At 36.2% G+C, this 18,722-nt stretch overlaps 2 protein-coding genes across 10 annotated transcripts; both read right to left on the bottom strand.

The window, feature by feature from the left end:
- Positions 1-3,651: 3,651 nt before the first annotated feature.
- smim24 (small integral membrane protein 24) lies at positions 3,652-10,067 on the bottom strand. 8 transcript variants are annotated; one of them, XM_079636934.1, is made up of 5 exons: positions 9,671-9,879; positions 8,876-9,144; positions 5,777-6,922; positions 5,459-5,594; positions 3,652-4,543 (listed from the first exon to the last, which is right to left on the bottom strand). In XM_079636934.1, the coding sequence occupies exons 3-5, from the start codon at positions 5,841-5,843 to the stop codon at positions 4,447-4,449; spliced, it is 300 nt and encodes a 99-aa protein (XP_079493060.1). In that variant the 5' UTR covers positions 5,844-6,922; positions 8,876-9,144; positions 9,671-9,879; the 3' UTR covers positions 3,652-4,446. The 8 variants fall into 8 exon arrangements, with proteins under 8 accessions (XP_079493060.1, XP_079493059.1, XP_079493061.1 ...); XM_079636933.1 differs by having other exon boundaries at positions 9,634-9,861; XM_079636935.1 differs by having other exon boundaries at positions 5,777-6,818; positions 9,634-9,861.
- Positions 10,068-10,979: 912 nt separating this feature from the next.
- Positions 10,980-18,610, bottom strand: dohh (deoxyhypusine hydroxylase/monooxygenase). Of its 2 annotated transcripts, XM_079636930.1 has the most exons (7): positions 18,464-18,610; positions 17,777-18,126; positions 17,606-17,682; positions 16,727-16,976; positions 14,347-15,757; positions 13,142-13,195; positions 10,980-11,358 (listed from the first exon to the last, which is right to left on the bottom strand). In XM_079636930.1, exons 2-5 carry the CDS (start codon positions 18,045-18,047, stop codon positions 15,441-15,443), a joined length of 915 nt encoding a protein of 304 aa, XP_079493056.1. In that variant the 5' UTR covers positions 18,048-18,126; positions 18,464-18,610; the 3' UTR covers positions 10,980-11,358; positions 13,142-13,195; positions 14,347-15,440. The 2 variants fall into 2 exon arrangements, with proteins under 2 accessions (XP_079493056.1, XP_079493055.1); XM_079636929.1 differs by lacking the exon at positions 13,142-13,195.
- Positions 18,611-18,722: the final 112 nt, after the last annotated feature.

Genomic DNA, 18,722 nt, shown 5'->3' with positions numbered 1-18,722 from the left:
AACATATATAGTGGAAAACAAATGTGCTTTTCTGTAAACATGCTATCATTGTAAACATGTTAATAGGTACCACAGGGCGATTCAGTTTTATGAAGTTGATAGCAAAGTAAAGTTTAAAGGGATAGTTCACTTTGAAATTAAATTTTGGTATGTTTTAGCTTACCTGAAGTGCATCCAAGATGTAGGTGTCTTTGTCTCCGCAGTTGTTTCAATTTTGATATTTTTAGGTCAAACCGTTCTTGTCTGTCAGTCATATAATGCAGGTATATAGGAACTGTCTCCAAAAGCATGCAGAGATGTCTCTAATAGCATGCAGAGAAAAGTCGAAATAAAAAAATTCCCCATCGTAAGTGCACATTGATGGCCTAAGACACGAAACAAGCGGTTTGTGTGATAAAACGAACAGTATTTATATTGTTTTTATCTATTTTACACAACCACGTCCATCTGATCTGTTTACTTAGTCTGCGTAAGCGCCGGAATGCTCCGGAAGTGGTCTCCTGGATGAGTTCGCGCGAGCTTACGTAAATGTATTTTTTTTACATCAGTTTAAACATCCCGGATAAGCGCAAACTAGTATTTCTATTTGCCGTCCTACCTACAATCTCTGTTCTGTGCATAGGTTCTGGTGTAAAAAATGAGTGACGTACACGCACGAGAGATCACTTCCGGAGCCTTGCGGCGCTTACGCAGACTAAGTAAACAGATCAGATGGACGTGGTTGTGTAAAATAGATAAAAACTATATAAATACTGTTCGTTTTATCACACAGACCGCTTGTTTCGTGTCTTAGGCCATCAATGTGCACTTACAACAGGGGAATTTTTTAATTTGGACTTTTCTCTGCATGCTATTATGAGACATCTCTGCATGCTTTTGGAGACAGTTCCTATATACCAGCATTATATGACTGACAGACAAGAACGGTTTGACCTAAAAATATCAAAATTGAAACTACTGCGGAGACAAAGACACCTACATCTTGGATGCACTTCAGGTAAGCTAAAACATACCAAAATTTAATTTCAAAGTGAACTATCCCTTTAAAGGGGCTATATGTAGAATTCAGAAACCCTTGCTATTAGTGACACCGGTGGCCGTTAAGGGAACTGCAGCCAGCAACGTCTGGACGTGATTCAATTCTCCCGGTGAATTTCTTTTTTGTTTGTTATTTGTTTAAAAGTTTTTAAAAAAACAAGATGTTGGAAATACCTTTGCTTGCGATAGACTTTTAACGAACATCCAGACTTTGTCCATTCTGCCGAGAACTAATGTACGGTTGTTCGCTTTGCTCTCAATAGAATAATATGGTTAGGTTATATGTCTATAGATTATAATTTCTTTGGCTCAGAAATTTTCTAAAATGTTTTCATTTAATATGGTTATCTACTGTGTTTATTATTTTATGTTGTTCTTATCAATGTGAGAATCACTCACTTTCTAGAATGTTACTTTTAAATATAGCCTAAAAAAATAAATCATGTCTGTAAACATTTGAATTATGAATATATTCATTTTAATTGTATTATCAATACTCAGACTATTAGTACTCAAACAGAATATTCATTATATTATATTGAATATTTATATTTATAAAAAAAAGTGTGTTTAAATGGTATCTGTGCTTATAACCTGCATTAATATACAGGTACAGGCTGAGGGTGGTCTATTCTTTGTTCTGCACATTGAGAGCTGCAGAAGGTGGAATTGTGGCTGTTTTGATTATATCTATTTAGACGTTCAGGTTCAAAGTGATTTCTCTCTCCTTGGTTTCTCTCTAGCTGTGCTTATGAATTTAATATCTCGATTTACAGTACGCGATGTGAAGGCCTTGTAAAAGCATGCGGCAGTAATGGGCTCCAGATGTCTTAACAAAGGACTGCAACTCCCCGAGGACTCCCTTCTCTGCAACACGATCACAATCAGGTCACTTCGCTGTACAGAGACTTCTGGGATTGAGAGTGTGTCAGTGCAGTATGAACGTGACCCCCGCTTCTCGCAGGCACAAGTGTGTGTGAGAGTTTTTTACAAATATATTACATTTTTACTTTTATGCATATGGCAAATGTTTTTATCCAAAGAAACTTACTTTACATTCATCGTTTATTTTATCAGTTCATGCATCCCATGGGAATCAAACCCATGACCTTGATGTTGCTTGCACCATTAAAATAATCATTGATGTATAGGGTCATATAGACTGATAAAAAAATATTTTGTGGTCAAGTAAATACACAGAAAAAACTATGTCATTTCTACATTAAAAAGTTAGTTCAGGTTCATTACTCAATTCAAGTGTGTTGGAATTAAAGCGTAAATATCAACGTATATATAATTAAGTAAAATTACTCAACTTTTCAGATTTTCCCTTCCCATCATGCACTGGGCCTTGAATAATTGAGGTTGATTTTTTTTTTTTACTGTTTTCCAGCTGTTTTATCATTGCTTTTGTTGTTAGGATTAGTTTTGCACATTTGGAGTTAATTTTCTAGGCTACTCAAAACGACACATTCAAACTCAAAAACTATTCATCAATGTTACCGTCATTGTGTTGTCTACCAAGTATTGAGGTCTCTGCGTTCAATATCTATTGTATTAATTACTTACATGTTTCTCAGTAAAGCATATACTTTAAAAGTATGCTATAAAATGCTATATTGTTTGAGTGAAATGTATTTCATTGGAAACTTCAACTAAATTAATATATTCAACCTTTTGCCAAGTTGAAATTACTTATTTTCTTTGTTACTTTCATTTTCTTTGTTACTTTCACTTAACTTAGGTAAGTAGAGTTTATTTAATTCCATAGCCTATGTGAAATACATACTTAAAAAATATGCGTGCAAAAACTTGCCAAAGAAAAATTAAGTAAATTTATATTAATTTATATTCAAATATATTAAAGGAATATTAGAAAATAATTATTTTAGATTGTAAAAATATTTTACAATATTGTTGTTTTCACTGTATTTTTGATCAAATAAAGGCAGCCTTGGTGAGCATTAGAGCTCTTTCAACGGCATTTTAAAAATCTTACTGACCCAAAACTTTTGAAGGGTGCATGTATATTGAATTAGGTTGATTGATTCAAGAAAAAAACCGACTGAAAGCAGTTCTGCAGAGTTCCACTGATTCGCTGAAGGTTGTTTCATCATCAGTATCTCTTACCCTTTGGCTTCCAGGATGTTTTTATTCGAGGTTTTGTCATTTAACTTTTGCAGTAATGAATGCTAGAAAGAAAGAATAATTCATCTGTCACCGGCTCCCAAGTAATGCGTGGAGCAAAGATGACGTCGCTCAGGAGCCAGAATAAAAACAACGGAATAAAATGTTCAAGGCAGCAGTGAAATGAGAAGGAGACTTTAAAGAGGAGACTGAACTAAAGTCTGTCTTTCTCTCTCGCTCTGGTTTAATGCTTCACTTATTGCCGCTGGCTGTAGGCTTAGTTACTGTCACTCATCAGCACTGTTTCTGCTAAACTGTTTCCCATGTATGGGAAACCTTGAGAAATACGCCCAGGACAACAGTATCTGCTGCCTACTTAGAGATAAATGTTCATTAAAATGCTACGATAAAGTTCACATTAAATAAGCCTTTAGTGTAAACTCACTGCAAGAGTTCCCCTTTAACCTGAAGATTAGCTTTTATGTAGCCTAATCATAATCAAGGAGTCACCATAAAAGCATGTTATTATTTTAGGTAGTTTATTGCATCATAATTAACACATCTACTAATCACAGATTGTTCATTTACCAAGGTCTACTTTAAACACAAGTATAATGGTCCCCCACCATTAATGCAATTGAACACCTGGCCATTTTTTCTGCAAATTATATTTTCATCGCATAATCCCCCAGGATGAGCAAATAGTTCCAAAAGCAAAACTGTGTTACATCATTTCACTGGAAGCATTTAACATGTCCAAACTGCCACTCAAAATGAGTAATGGATCTCATACCCTTGTCCATTTAGCATATGCATGCCCAACCCAGGACTGTCATACGAGTCAAAAGCCAGTTAATCGGAGCATTATGTGCACCATGTGACACACTGAGCATCTGCTCTTCTATTCCAATGGTTTCACTAGTCACTACTCTAATGAATGTTTCAAATTTTAGGTATTTCAGTTACAGTTGCACCATAGTAGTAAAACTTATTGGGAATATGCCCAGAAAACGACTAGAGGGCACCACTTTATTTTAACCGTTTTATTTGAACTTTAGGCTAAAGCTGTGAGGAAGTGAAGGCTCCATCTAGTGGATGATGTAAGGAACAACTCTTACGAAGACGTAAAAACAAAATGTATAAGTTATAATGATATAGGCTTTATGATATATTACATGAGATAATATGTAATTATGTAAGAATTACTCTTCACAGTGTTAAGGCATAATTTCCAGAGATGTTCAGACTTTTGTCCCGCATGACTGTGATCATTGGTTCTTCTCAGAAATTGGTCTGCTTGGTCTCCTCATTTGCCTCCAAATCAGCCGCTAGGTTGTCGTAAAATTGATGCTTTTCCACTTTTTCCTCCAACTCATCTCTGCAAGGGGAGATACACAGTAATGAAATGCTTTTTGTTTAAAGAGTCACATTGCACTGAGACTAGTTTGATAATTAATAAAACTCATACTAACTCAGAAACTGGACAAGGTGGTAAATTGATAAGTTTAAGTGAATCATTTATAAATCATGTATTCACCGTAGAAAGCAGTCTCTTATGGTCACTAAGGCTGCATTTATTTGATCACAAATACAGTAGAAACAGTGATGTTGTGAAATATACAATTTAAAATAACTGTTTTCTATTTTAATATATTATAGAAATTATCTATATTGTCTATCTATATTCCTGTGATGCAAAGCTGCATTTTCTGCATTAATTCTATCATTAGTCTTCAGTGTCACATGATCCTTCAGAAATGATGCTAATGCTGATTTGGTGCTCAAGAAACATTTCTTATTATTATTATCAATAACAGTTTAATTGAATGCATCTTTGCTTAATAAAAGTAATCTTACTGACCCCAAACTTTTGAAAAGGAGTGTATATATTCTACACAATAAAAAATAGTCAACATGTACGCTGTACATTCGTGTTGAGAAATTATATGTATTAGTTTATTATGGCTTTAGGTGTGTCTTGGCTGGTCTTGTCTGTCAGGTGTCTGAATGTAGCCTAGTAACTGTACAGTCATAAAATCATTTCAAAAACCATAAACTCCTCATCACCATGGCCATCATGTTATTCAATAACTAATCAAATGATTTGGAACTGCCAGAAGATTATCGCCATTTTGAACCTCTAAAGTACGTATCAAGCGTATCCTTTTAAATGAAAAGTACAAAACTGATTGTATTGTCAAAAGTTACATATAAAGAAGAATCAGGTATTATATAATACTGATCATGACTCGTGTACATTATTTCCTGAACCATTTCAGGTCACTATACTCACTTGTCTTTCTTGAAAAAGAGTCTTTGCACAATGAGGAGGACGAAGACGATAAAGAGGAACCCAATAACAGCTGCCAGTCCCACCAGCCACGGCTGTAATGTGACCTTAGACGTGTCTGACGCTGCCCGTTGACCACCTGAGTAACAATGAATCACTTAAAGGTGTTTTTTCCATAAGCTATTTCACCCTGTGAAGGTTTTTCCTATACAACTTTTAATCAAATGAGGTTTTACACTGAATAGATTTAGTGAGCTAAATCACAATAAACTTTAGTACATTGAAAAGCTCATATAACAAAGAAAGACAAAAATCACTCACCAGCTTGAGCTTGACAAATGGAGACAACGAGTATTATGAAAGCAACAATATTCTGTGGATGGAACATGGTGAATATACAGTCCGCACACACTGCTGTGTCCCTCGCAGTCGTCTGTGAATATGTGAATGATTCTTGGTGTCCAAAGTACAAAATCCATTAGAGAGATCACAGCGCACAGCATGTCACTCACAGAGTAAGTGTATGATTATTGTTAGATAATCTCCTATTGACAATGTTACATGCTGTTATGTTGTAAAGGCAAAATATTTACTTTCCAGGCTGACACAGAACAGAAGTCATGCCAGTCTAAACTGATAAAAGGGCTTAAGAACGTCTATTGAGGATTGATGTTGCACAAATATTAAATAAATATTTAGTGCAACATGCCAAAAAATTGGAAAATGTTTTGCTGTAACTAGTTCATGTTTGCTTTGAGGTCATCTATATGATAGTGCACTCTTAAATATTGACAAATTTCACTTTGAGCAGATATAAAATGACAGTGTTTCTCTTCCAGGGTAAACAGAGCAAAAATATTGATGACTCATCCTGCACTAGGTAGATTTTTGTCCAATCAAACTCTCTCTACAATGACCATTGCCCGCCCCCTACCACATGCTGCTGACTAGCTAATTGTCTACATTTTAAATTTTATTTGATATATATGCCAACTTATGTTTAAGTAGAAAGTATGTCATTATAGGACAGATAACTATACCAAACAATTTCATGAGGACATTTTTTTTTTAAGCTCACTAGTGTGAGTATTCAGATGAAAAATGCTGAGTCTTGTTTTCATGCTAGCTGCTGCTAACACTTATTTGAATGGAGGATGGAGCACAAGGCTTAAGTCTGTCTGATGTAACCCAGATGGCTGGCAAGTCTTCAGTGCCCTCCATGAGTTCTTGATCTTCATTCACCATGGCCTCCAGCTCAGGCATTGCTTCTGGAATCCAGTCTTCCCTGAACTTATTCCGTCTTTCCCAGGGAATCTCCTGCTCTTCCATAGGCTGCTCTCCAAACAGGTAATCTACAGGACAGCTAAGAGCATTCAGTCTCATGTTATGCTGATAGATTTCTTCAAAGGCTTTTGCATTTTTGGGGGGATGTTGACAGCTATTACGATCATCGCGTCTCAGGAATAACTATAATGGTAAAAAAATTAAACCAGTCTTACATATACAATAATAGACACTTTATCTAAAGCAACTTCCATTTGCAAGGTAAACATTTTTATTATTCTTTCTCTGGGAATTGAACCCATGACCTTGTTAGTGCCAAGTTTGAGCTTTGCAAATAAAGACTTAAAGGTGCAGTATGTAATATTGACAGCTAGCAGTTGAAATAGGTACTGCAAAGAGTTGTTCCCCCCGCCCCTTCAGACTCGACGCTCAAGCGGGTTGCCAGATTAAAGTCCCTGTAAAGGCAATTCTAAAAAAAAAAATCTAAACGCATTTTAAATGTTAGAAATGTATTGATAAAACACATTACAAAGACTGTGAACTGTGAAATACTCAATTGTGGAGTTAGACCGTTAAACAGTTTTTCACCGTTGCTTGGTTCAGGATTTTTTTTGGGCGGGGCTAAAATGGTGGCTCTGACGCACTGGAGCCACTGAGCTCCTGGCTCCGCCCCTACTGTCAAAGACGCACTGGAGCCACTGAGCTCCTGGCTCCGCCCCTACTGTCAATGACGCACTGGAGCCACTGATGCTGGCCCCTCCCCTAATAGAGCACATTCGCGTCAGTTCGCCGCTCAATCGCGAGTTACTGTCAGTAATACTACGGTTACTACAGCCTACAGTTTGCTAGCTAGCTATGCCTTCGTCACAGAAATGCATATTACCTGGATGCGATCACTTACAAAACAGATCGGTGTCCTTATTTAAATTTCCGAAAAACGACCATATCAAGAAGAGGATATGGTGGTATGGATTAATTATTCAAAATTAATTCATACCACCATATGGATTCATTTTGTGAAGAGCCACCTTGATGGAGAAGTGCTGAGGATCACCACCAACCTCTGTAGTGATCATTTTACACAGGATAGTTTTATAAACTTTCGTCGAAAACAACTGGCATTCACTGATAATCCGCTGTTACTGGTGAATGTGGCCGGGCCGAACCGACTATCTCTCGCTTCGGCCTTCATCCTCCCGTCCCGCGAGTGGGCGTGGTTTCAGCGCAGACACGCCGCCAGCGTTTGAGAGCAGAGAATACTGCTAATTTTTTCAAGATTTTGATAGCTTATTTTATTTACTTGGCAGCTTTATCATTCAAATTTGGCTGGGTGGCTAATAACACATTTTCCTGCGGTGTGAAGAACGCAGAACACGTAGGCCTACTTAATTTTGACTTTACAGGGACTTTAAGGACACGCAGGAGTAAGCGCAATTGACAATGGAAGGAGTGGAGACTTACACACTAGTATGAGTTGATTTATCTGTGTTTTAATATTGCTCCCGTTCATAGAGGTAATGAAATGGATGCTGAGGCTTTTTAGGTCGGGTACAATCTGCGATCTCTGACCCAGTTCGTTTACTGGCTTCCATGGTAATATGCAGTGTTTTCTGCCAACTGGAAACCCGGGGTGTCGAAATACAAATGTGTAATAAGAAGTAGACGAGAACACACAGACCAAAACAAAAACAGACATTCCAACACGGAAGGCAGGATTCAAAGAAAAATAACTGCCTGTATTGTTTTTTCAGAGAAATAAGTAGGCTATGTGAACTTAGCATGTTTCCTAAATATCTGCAAACATATTATGGTATTATAAAGTCAAAAAATTACTTACAGCACCTTTAAGTTGGTCTCACAGCCTATAGCCTAGCTGGTGTTTAGCTGTCTCTATAACCCTGACCAGCCAAAAACAAACAACTCTAAAACCAACCAAAAGTTTTGAAGAAGAGCTAAGACCAGCAAACCCTCTTATGCTGTTTATGTTTTTGGCAAAGCAGTCAAGTGTATTCCAGTTAAAAAGGAACACAATGTCATGCATCTCATTGAAAACTAGCCAGATAATGTTCAAAAAAGATTTGTAATTCTTAAAGTGGAAAGGGACAGTGGACATTTGTACCGTTTCCTGTCACATACCTGCCAGATCATGGATGAGATCTTTTATGAGGTGTCTTATGATGGCGAACAGAGTGACGCCTGTCACACTTACAGCCAACAGCAGATATATGACATGCTTAGGTAAAGTGAGTGGATCATTTCCTGTGGGTTTGTAGTCCTTGAATAAGTCCTCGTCATCAAGACTTTTGTTCTTATCTAAATCCATAAATACTGTTGTTTACTCCACTGTGTCTTTAAGTTTAACAATTTAACAACAGTTCATCAGTTTTCATTCATTTTCTGATGATCTGGAAGAAAACAATAAGTAAACATCATTATGTATACATATTTATTTAATATTATGTTTTTAATGTTTTGAAAGTAATTTCTTATGCTAACTAAGGCTGCATTTATTTGATCAAAAATACAGCAAAACAGAATTGTGAAATATAATAACAATTTAAAATTACCTTTTTTTATTTTAATATATTAAAAAATGTAATTAATTGTAAAGCTTGAAAAACTGTTGAAAACTGTTGTGGTGCTACATTTTTTGTGAAAATAGTGGTACATTTTTAATGCATCCTTGCTGAATAAAAGTTTTAATTTCTTTACCCCCCAAAAAAAGAGATTTAGAAAATTTTAAATGCAACAGTTTATGCTTTCTTTACTTATTTTAGGTTAGGTTAAGATTAGGGTTGGACTAGTGCTTAGGGGTAGGGTTAGATACAGTACATCTGAATCTCATTATCAGTAGCCGTGTTTATGGTCAGATAATATGTTGTGTAGCTACATACCCCGCAAAGCTTCTTTCCCTTATTGACAGACACTTGCCTTCTTTCTCTCTCTCTTTCTGATGCGAAATGCTCCTCAGCTGTCATCCTTCTCGTTGCATATTCACAAAATCACGACAAAAGATGTCACAGAATGATATTTTCTCTGAATGACCGTCTTCTTCAGTGACCGTGACAGGACTTCCCTCAGACCTCGAGTAATTTAACAGCAGAAAACAATCAAGCTAATGTGCTTAGTGGCGTACGGAGAAGCCTTGAGCCAGGATTTAGTCTTTTTTCTATTCCATGTCTACGTCTCAACACCTGTTGGTATTCTAAAGTACAGCGGAACCAATGACATCAATGAAAACGAAATTGTAACTTTGCAATGTTACAATTCAGATTCGGTTCGGTTCAGAAAAGGAATTATCGTCATTGCTTAAGAAATCTGCTGCATTTCTAAACCATATAGGTTTCTGTTAAAACAGACTGGTCTTGTTGTTGTTTTTTTTGTTTTTTTCGGTTACGTCTAAATTAATTGGTGTAATTAAAGTTAAAATATTATTTTTCTGAATAATAATTATCTTAAAATGTCTGAATCAGCCTGAAATAGTTACATTACAACAACCAAAGTATTTGTTTCTGATCAAGTAGCAACAACTTGTAACAACAATGTTACAACCGGACAAGCAAGCCCAAACACATGGTCACGTCCCAGCAAGCAATAGCCGTCATTTCACCGTCTAGGTTAACTATAGACCCGATATAGTCCGGCTATGGGTAACTTCTAACCAAAATAACCTTGAATTTGGTTACATGTCGTTTTTGCCAAAATAACTTGTGAGATGTATGATATTCCATCATGTAGGCCTAAGCAAAGTAAAAGTGATTACAAGGTGTTTGGTTTCATTTCTTCACTTGGTTTCATTTCTTTGTTATCTAATTGATGACTAGTCTATTCTTGGGCTATGGTTTAGACGTCTATTACATTTTCACTGACAGCCAAAATTGTACCTTGTTTTAGCCTGGATGTCTTTTAAATGCAAAATTGCTTGCTGGGGTGGATCACAGTACAGGATGTACTCTTAAAAAAGATTTGTACTTTATAAACTTTAGAGAACAAATGTTATGTCCTGTATGGTGAGCACACAGCACCCTCTGTTGTGTTGAAGCAGCGCATGCTAGTCATGCTAATCATGCTAATCCGCATCAGAGAGGATGACAATTGCCATGTAAACAGCAGAGTAATCTCTGTGTTGTATTCATTTATTATTAAAGGAGGATGAGACAGATAGATATTTACATCTATTTAGCTAAATCTAGCAAAATATATAGCCTATAATAATAATAAAAAACCTACAGAGTCAGACTTCAAAGCACATCAGAAGATTTGTATTTTTTGGTAAATTACAACAGGTGGAAATGAGCAGCACTTACAAAGAAAGATTACATTTTTTAAACTAGGGAGGTTGAAGAAGAGATTCGGGGCTTGTGGAGACAGACTAGATGAAAGAAAAATAGACAAAGAGGATTGTTCATAAATTAATTCAGTGACACCTTTTTAACCTCAAGAGTCAAATACATGGATTTAAATCCTGGCAGAATTTCTGTCCGTCCACTTCTGGGTCAAATGTAGTCGGTTCCTCCTTTTATCTTATATTGTCTTCCTCATCCCTCCTTCCTCCCTTCCCAAAGACTTTGGTTCTCCCTCTTCCTCTTCATCGTCAGAGTCACAACCAAGGCCTCAATCTGTGTGGAAAAAGAAATGTTATGTCTTCAGAGGCAGATATGAGCTAATAAGACCAGAGTTCATTATTCTATTGTAAAGGCCAGTGAATGTGCTGTGACATAGCCTGATATGATTCTCTTAATCCCAGTTTAATCCTTTGGCTGACGTCTCGCTGACTCTGATATTCCATTGCTGGTAACGGCAGCTGTCTTTCATGAAGGTGAAAGCTTTTAATCAAGGGTTAGCTATTCTGTAATCCACCTAATCCTGTCTGAGATGCACTCTCGGGAAGGAGTGTGTTGCATTTTCTGTGAAGCTGCTTGAAACAATATGTATTGTGAAAAGTGCTATACAAATAAATGTGAATTGAATTGAGTGTGTTGTTCACGTTGATTTTCTGTCATATTTTTTTCCAGGCACATTTGACCAATTCCAAACCACATTAATCTTAATAACTACTATTACATTTGTATTTCATTTATAAGTGATATATAATTTTTCATGAAGGCTGGGATGCAATACTAATGCAATACTAGAAATTGCAGTTAAGGCATGACCATTGGACATCAAAATGCTCATTGGGTCAGCAGGGTCCGGCAAAAACTTTTCTTCTGGAGAAGAAAAGACTTAAGAACTGCAAAATAATTAAGAATTAAGGTGAAGAATTAAGTGTGAAACCATCAGAAACCCTTTAGTCTCAAGCGCCACCATTTTCCAGAACTGCAACCTACCTGGAGTCTCCAGAAGTGCAAGTGTCAGGATCTCAGAGACTTCCGTTAGGTAAAGAACCCTAAAAAATGACCCCCACTTAATAAGAATCACAAGCTGGAGTGTAAAATACCACTCTTTGAAGAATTAATCTTCCAGAATCTGGCAGTAAGTTTTGGGATTTCATTTTTAGTCCATCATACCCTGAAGAGATGGACTAAAAATGAACTCCCAAAACTTACTGAGTTTTTCATTTCCAGCCTTCATGAACAATTATATATCACTTATAAATTATTAAATACTAAATTAATAGTAGTTATTAAGATTAATGTGGTTCGGAATTGGTAAAATGTGCCTGGGAAAAAAATATGATCAGAAAATCAACGCGCCTATTAATAATTCTCCACGTGCTGTAGACTGATAACTCAACATCCGAGTCTGAGATAAAGCATGTGGTGGAGCATAGAGCTGAATTAATAAATAACTGAAGACTAGTTTGTGATTTATACTCAAAAAAGCTCAGCAAAGATTTACAGACATGTAGGCCTAAGTCTTACTAACTTTTCTGTTAGTTAAAGGTTTTAGCCTTAATTAGTCAACTGTGTAACTACAAAAGTGATCTACAACCATTCAAAAGATTATAAATGTATTATGCTCACCAAGGCTGCATTTATTTGATCAAAAATGCAGTAAAAACAGTAATATTGTGAAATATATTTACAATTAATAAATTAAAATTCTTTTTTTTTTTTCCTCTGATGGCAAAGATGAATTTTCAGCATCCTTACGCCAGTCTTCAGTTTCAAATGATCATTCAGAAATAATTATAATATGCTGATTTAGTGCTCAATAATCCTTTCTTATAATTATCAGTGTTAAAAACAGCTGGACTGCTTAATATTTTATTTTTATTTAAAATATAAATCCTTTTTAATATTATAAATATCTTTATTAATATTTATTAATATTATAAATATTCTGATTTCGAATTGAATGCATCTCTTTGTGGAATAAAAGTATTGCCGCCAAACTTAGGACAGTATCTCACAGGTCATGACACTGAGCCCATTGACTAATAACATCAATGCTACTCACTTAGACCAGAATTTCCTCAGGTTTGGGTGCATCCTTGATCTTCTTGCAGAAAACCTGAGCCATGAGAAAGTTCCAGTACACAACAGTTAAACTTGTGTTGGCAGTCACTATGCCGATCAATATGGGATCCATGTCTAATTTCAGCTGTGGTGGCGTTCTCTCACAAGCCTGATGCTGCACAAACTCTCTCAGAGTCTCTGACTGACTGACAGACAGAGGAAGAGCTTTTCTGTTTGAGCCACAGACCCAGACAGATCTGATCCTCTGAGTCACATGACCTGATATTATTCATCTCTCTGCCATGATACTTTAAGTATGTTGTTGTTATACAGATTACAACAAAAAAGGTATGGACTTGGGGTAGGCTTATTTTTTGTATTAAATACATGTGTGTGTGTGTGTGTGTGTGTGTGTGTGTGTGTGTGCGTGTGCGTGTGTGTATATATATATATATATATATCACGAATAGGGGAAAACATATAGTTATATTTGCGACAACATGTCCCACAGCAATGATTTTGACAAGATTTTTTCCAATATAATATTTAATATTAAATTAAAAGGACATTGTCCATAACATTCACTAACATTCACTTTTACTTTTAACGTTAAGTTTGGAGTCAGTAAGATTTTATTATTATTATTAGTAATACTTTTATGTAGCAAGGATGCATTAAATTGAACAAAAGTGGCAGCAATGAGTTTTAAATTGATTTAAAATAGATGTCATTCTTTTGAACTTTCTATTCATTAAAGAATCCTAAAAAAAAGAATCACAGAAACTGTTTTCAACATTAATTAATTAATAATAATAATAATATATGCTCATTGGGTCCTCAAAAATATTGAGCACCAAATCAACATATTAGAATGATTTCTGAAGGATCGTGTGACACTGAAGACTGGAATAATGATTGCCATCACATGAAAAAATTGCATTTTAAAATATATAATTTCTAAATATTACTGTTTTTGCTGTCATTTTTATTTATCAAATAAAAGGCTTCTTTCAAAAACATTTTAAAAATTTAAATTGCTTTTCTTTTTTAATGGTAGAGTTATTTTTCAGAAAAAGAAAACTGCTAAATGCTAAAACATTCAGGAAAAATGGTAACATACAAAAATATGAAACGGTTTTGATATTTAATTAATATTGTCTCCCACTTTTGTGCAGAACGAAAGAATACAAAAACTGAATATGTTACCTGGAGGTAAACCAGTCCTTGGAGAGTTGAAGTCATGGAATATTTACTCATATCAGATTTTTTCTTCTTTCCAAGTTTTCTAAATTAAAAAAATTAAAAATAAAAGACACAAAAGACAGTCCACCCTAACCTTCTCTATACATAACTGCACGCAGCAGGGTGTGTTGGCTAAGCAGGGTTGACTTTTTCGGGTTCATCGTCAGTCTTCTTATTAAAGGCTTCTGTCAGAATGAAGATCCAGTATGCAATGGTCATGGAGGTATTAACCGTGATAATACCAATCATTAACGGGTGTAGCATGTTTGCAAGCTTTGTCTTGACTGCAGCGTTTCTCTGCTTTGTGTTACTTTTAGTGTTTCTCCTGTGGCTTGGTCCTGCCTTTTCTTCAGTACGTGGTCTTCTCTCCTCCCCCAAGCTCAAATAAGGCTTACACATTTTCAGAGCCTTTGCTGAGCACAACAATCCAGGTTCGTCACCCTCCACCCACACTATCATCTGTAAATTAGCAGTTCACTTAAATGAAACTGCGCAACAACTGGCCAACTTCACCTATTTTTCAAGTTTGTTTAATTATGCAGATATAAAATTGATATACTAAAGTAATCCGTGCAATGCTTCACATTTCTATTTGTTTACAGTAATTGTTTAATATGCTAGAGAGGGATGATCAATTATGGATTAGAGCATTTGGATTTTAATTCCATGTGCTTTTTTAAAGAAGACTCTTATTAAATGAGATAGACCGCTGTGTGGATTAGTTAGTCAGAACGTACTGTTATACATGTCTCTTAGCTGTGCTAATCACCCCTGCTCATGAGTGGAGGATTTAACATTAGTCACGATGACCTTACTGAAGATAAGAAACTTATAAGCTATATCACAAATATTTATGACGCAGTGTTAAAGCTTAAAGACAGAACAAGACATACTTGTATGTGGTCACATGAATGCTTTTATTATGTAAAGGTCTTCCTACATTTTCAAGGAAGTCATTTTTAGATGTATCTGAAAAAACTGAGTTTATTAAATATTTGAAAGACATTCAGTTTGAAATATGGATCGGCTGTGAAACATTAGCGTTTGTGTGAGAGGTTTCACTGAGCGCTTTGCAGTCTGAGCAGTCCATCTGCGTACTGGAACTGCGAGCTGCTCTCATACTCCAGCATGTCCAGCGCCACCTCACAACTCTCCTTCACCACCCGCTCCTGGTCCTTCCTGTGGCGCTCTAGGATCTGTAAGCACGCCTCCTTCCCGATGGAGCCCAGCGCTTCGGCACACTCGTGTCTGACCATGGCGCTCTCATCCTTCTTCTCCAAAGCTGCCCGCAGCTGAGGGATGCTGGCCTCGTGTTGGATCTGACCCAACACATAACCGATCTCATGGCGGAACAAGGCACTGCTGCACTGAAGACCTAGAATACATTTTTGAGAAAAAAAAGAAAAAAAAAGATGCAATGAATTGATCAAAAGTGACAGTAATAATGTTAAAAAGTATTTCTATTTCAAATAAATGCTGTTCTCTTACAAAAAATCCTGAGAAAATGTATCAAATTCAACATTGATGATGATAATAAAAGTTTCTTGAGCAGTAAATCATCCTATTAGAATGATTTCTGAAGGATCATGTGACTGAAGACTGGAGTAATGATGCTGAAAATGCAGCTTTTATAACGCAAAAAAAAAATGAAAAGAGTTATTTTAAAGGGTTATTTCACCCAAAAATGAAATTGCTGTTATTAATTACTTACTCTCATGTCGTTCCAAACCCGTACGACCTTTGTGTTAATCTTCGGAACACAAATGAAGATCTTTTTGATGAAATCTGAGAGGTTTCTGACCCGTGTGACTACAGTGGTTCAACATCTCTTCTCTTCCACGTCATTCTCCTATGCTGTTGACGTAATGTAAATGATGTGGAAGAGATGAGATTGTTGAATAAAGTCATTATTTTGATAGGGTTTTGTGCACAAAAAGTATTCTTGTTGCTTCATAACATTAAGTTTGAACCACTGTAGTCATATGGACTATTTTAATAATGTTTTTATGGGCCTTGGAAGTTGCAATGATATTAAAGTCTATGGAGGGTCAGAATGAAACCTCTCGGATTTCATCAAAAATATCTTCATTTGTGTTCCGAAGATGAACTAAGGTCTTAAGGGTTTTTGGGTGAACTAACCCTTTAAATTGTAACAGTATTTCACAATATTACTGTTTTAATTGTATTCTTGATCATTGGTGAACATTTGTGATTTCTTCCAAAAACATAAAAAAAAATGTTTTGGAACTTTTGTTCCAAACGTTCAACGTTCAAACGTTCTTGATGTGACCTAGCATTGCATCTTCATCATGTTTTAAATGAGCTCAGTTCAAATCTTTCTCACCATCTCCAAGAGCCAGAACAGCCTCTTCAGTCCCAAGATTCCTCAGGGCAAACATAGCTCTATAGCGATCGAACAGTGGCAGGCTTTCGTCTAAGAGCTGCGCCCTCAGTTCCGGGACACTTTTTCTTGGGGCTGGGGGAGCGGGGTCCACGGAGGAGTAGGGGTTCTCATCTGTCCTCTTTGCTGTCTTATCCTCACCATTCATGAGCCACTCCAGCCTCCGTAGTGCCAGCTGACATGTTTCTGCCACCTTTACAAAAAGAGAATGAATGCAAGTTGTCTGACTGTTCTCATCTTCATATCCATCTCGTTCAATATTTTGCTTCCTGGTATTTTACACTATTTTAGACTTGTTTTTTAGATGATTTCTAATAGAAATTACAGTTGTCAAATAAAAAATGTTTGCAAATTTCAATGTCTGCCCACTCAATTCAATGTTTTTGATTTTACAGTACATATTGTTTTAAGCAGTTTTACATAGAATATGTTGACAACCTTACTAACAACGCTAATGAACAAGTCAAAAGTGACAAAATACTTTGTACAAATTGCTAATTTTCAGTTATGAAATGTAATTTTTCTGAATTAAATGTATATTGTTTTAGGAAGATACATAAATTTGCCCATCAACATACCGTATACTTCTTTAAAAAGCATACAACTTGGCCTCTAGATGGCACTATGAAAAAAAATACCACAACACTCAATCCTGAGCCAAAATTCAGGCCATGAAAAGATTGATAGTTGGCGTCCATGTATGGATACAATATATACCCATGCAAAATATCACAATACTATGCTGTAATGAAAAAAAATATATATTCTAGAGTTACTGTAACAATGAATGGTAAATAAATGGGTGATATGGGTTTACTGTACCTCAATAACTGGATCTTCTGCATATTCCTTCAATAAATCTAAGACTTTGGGATTTCCAATGGCTCCCAAAGCTTCTCCTAGAATTAAAAATATAACAAAAACACCGAATTAGACTTCTGCAAAGAAAGAAAATAGATAAGGAAGAGAATGATTCTCTATAATCCTCCTCACCTGCTTCATGTCTGACCATTGGCTCTTGATTAGTGTCTTTCAGGACCGTCTCTAGGACAGGAATGGCCCGCTCGTCTTGCATTTGTCCGAGGCAGTATGCCAGCTCATGCTTCAGAAGTGCAGATTCATCCACAAAAGCTTCACTGATCCATCTAATGGCCTCTGGTCCACCAAGGTTGCGCAGAGTAAAAAGTGCTCTAAAGCGAGTTGTCAAGTCCTGCTTCGGGTTGACGAGAATGCTCCCCACCGCAGCTATATCCTCATTTGCCATGAGCAAGGTTTCAGTGTCTGGTTGATGTCCTTATGAGCAGGTTAAACGGAGTAACTCCAGAGAGCAGCACATGTATAACCTACATTTAAAAAAATGTAAAATAGTATGAATGTGATAAGTCATATGATGATTCAAAACCTTGTGAGCTGCCAACCAAGACAGCATTTTTTTTAGCTTCATAGGCTGCAAACAAATCCGATCTTTAGTATTAACAGTTCGTAAACTATTATGGTATGGCATAATGATGTCATCATGATAGCTGACGTTACGTGTGTGTTATGAAAAGGAAAAAGCGTGTTATGTAGCAGGCAGAATGATAGGTTTTAAAACGTTACAATGTTAGTGACAGCATGACGCTAACCGAGTTTACAATCTGATTCATTACAGTGTTTAAATTATTTGTATCTTGAACTTACTACAACCGGCGATGTTGTTTTTTACTCATATGGAGCTCTCCATCTACCTCCCCATGCCGACCACGCAGAGAGAAGAACTGTTTCACTCGTGTGTGTTCCAGTAGTGAGTTCTGGAATTACTCGCATTTCTCTACCGCCACCTAGTGGATTGGAGTGAAACCACTGTACATTATATATATATATTAGAGAGAGGTGAGAAAATAAATGTGATTTCAGTTTACATCTCAACTGTTTTTAATTAAGTTAGATTGTTTTAACG

This window comes from Phoxinus phoxinus, assembly GCF_949152265.1.
Source record: "Phoxinus phoxinus genome assembly, chromosome: 15".
NCBI classification, from domain to species: domain Eukaryota; kingdom Metazoa; phylum Chordata; class Actinopteri; order Cypriniformes; family Leuciscidae; genus Phoxinus; species Phoxinus phoxinus.
This window is presented reverse-complemented; position numbering and strand designations above follow the sequence as displayed.

What these genes read in the sequence shown, in the direction of transcription:
- smim24 (XM_079636931.1), bottom strand. Translation starts at nt 9,062, where the DNA reads ATGGATTTAGATAAGAACAAAAGTCTTGATGACGAGGACTTATTCAAG. An exon ending in TCTCATCCATGATCTGGCAG is followed by an intron (nt 6,808 to 8,875) that starts GTATGTGACAGG and finishes GCTGTCCTGTAG; the next exon opens with ATTACCTGTTTGGAGAGCAG.
- dohh (XM_079636930.1), bottom strand. Translation starts at nt 18,047, where the DNA reads ATGGCAAATGAGGATATAGCTGCGGTGGGGAGCATTCTCGTCAACCCG. An exon ending in AATGGTCAGACATGAAGCAG is followed by an intron (nt 17,683 to 17,776) that starts GTGAGGAGGATT and finishes TTTTAATTCTAG; the next exon opens with GAGAAGCTTTGGGAGCCATT. An exon ending in CAGAAGATCCAGTTATTGAG is followed by an intron (nt 16,977 to 17,605) that starts GTACAGTAAACC and finishes CTTTTTGTAAAG; the next exon opens with GTGGCAGAAACATGTCAGCT.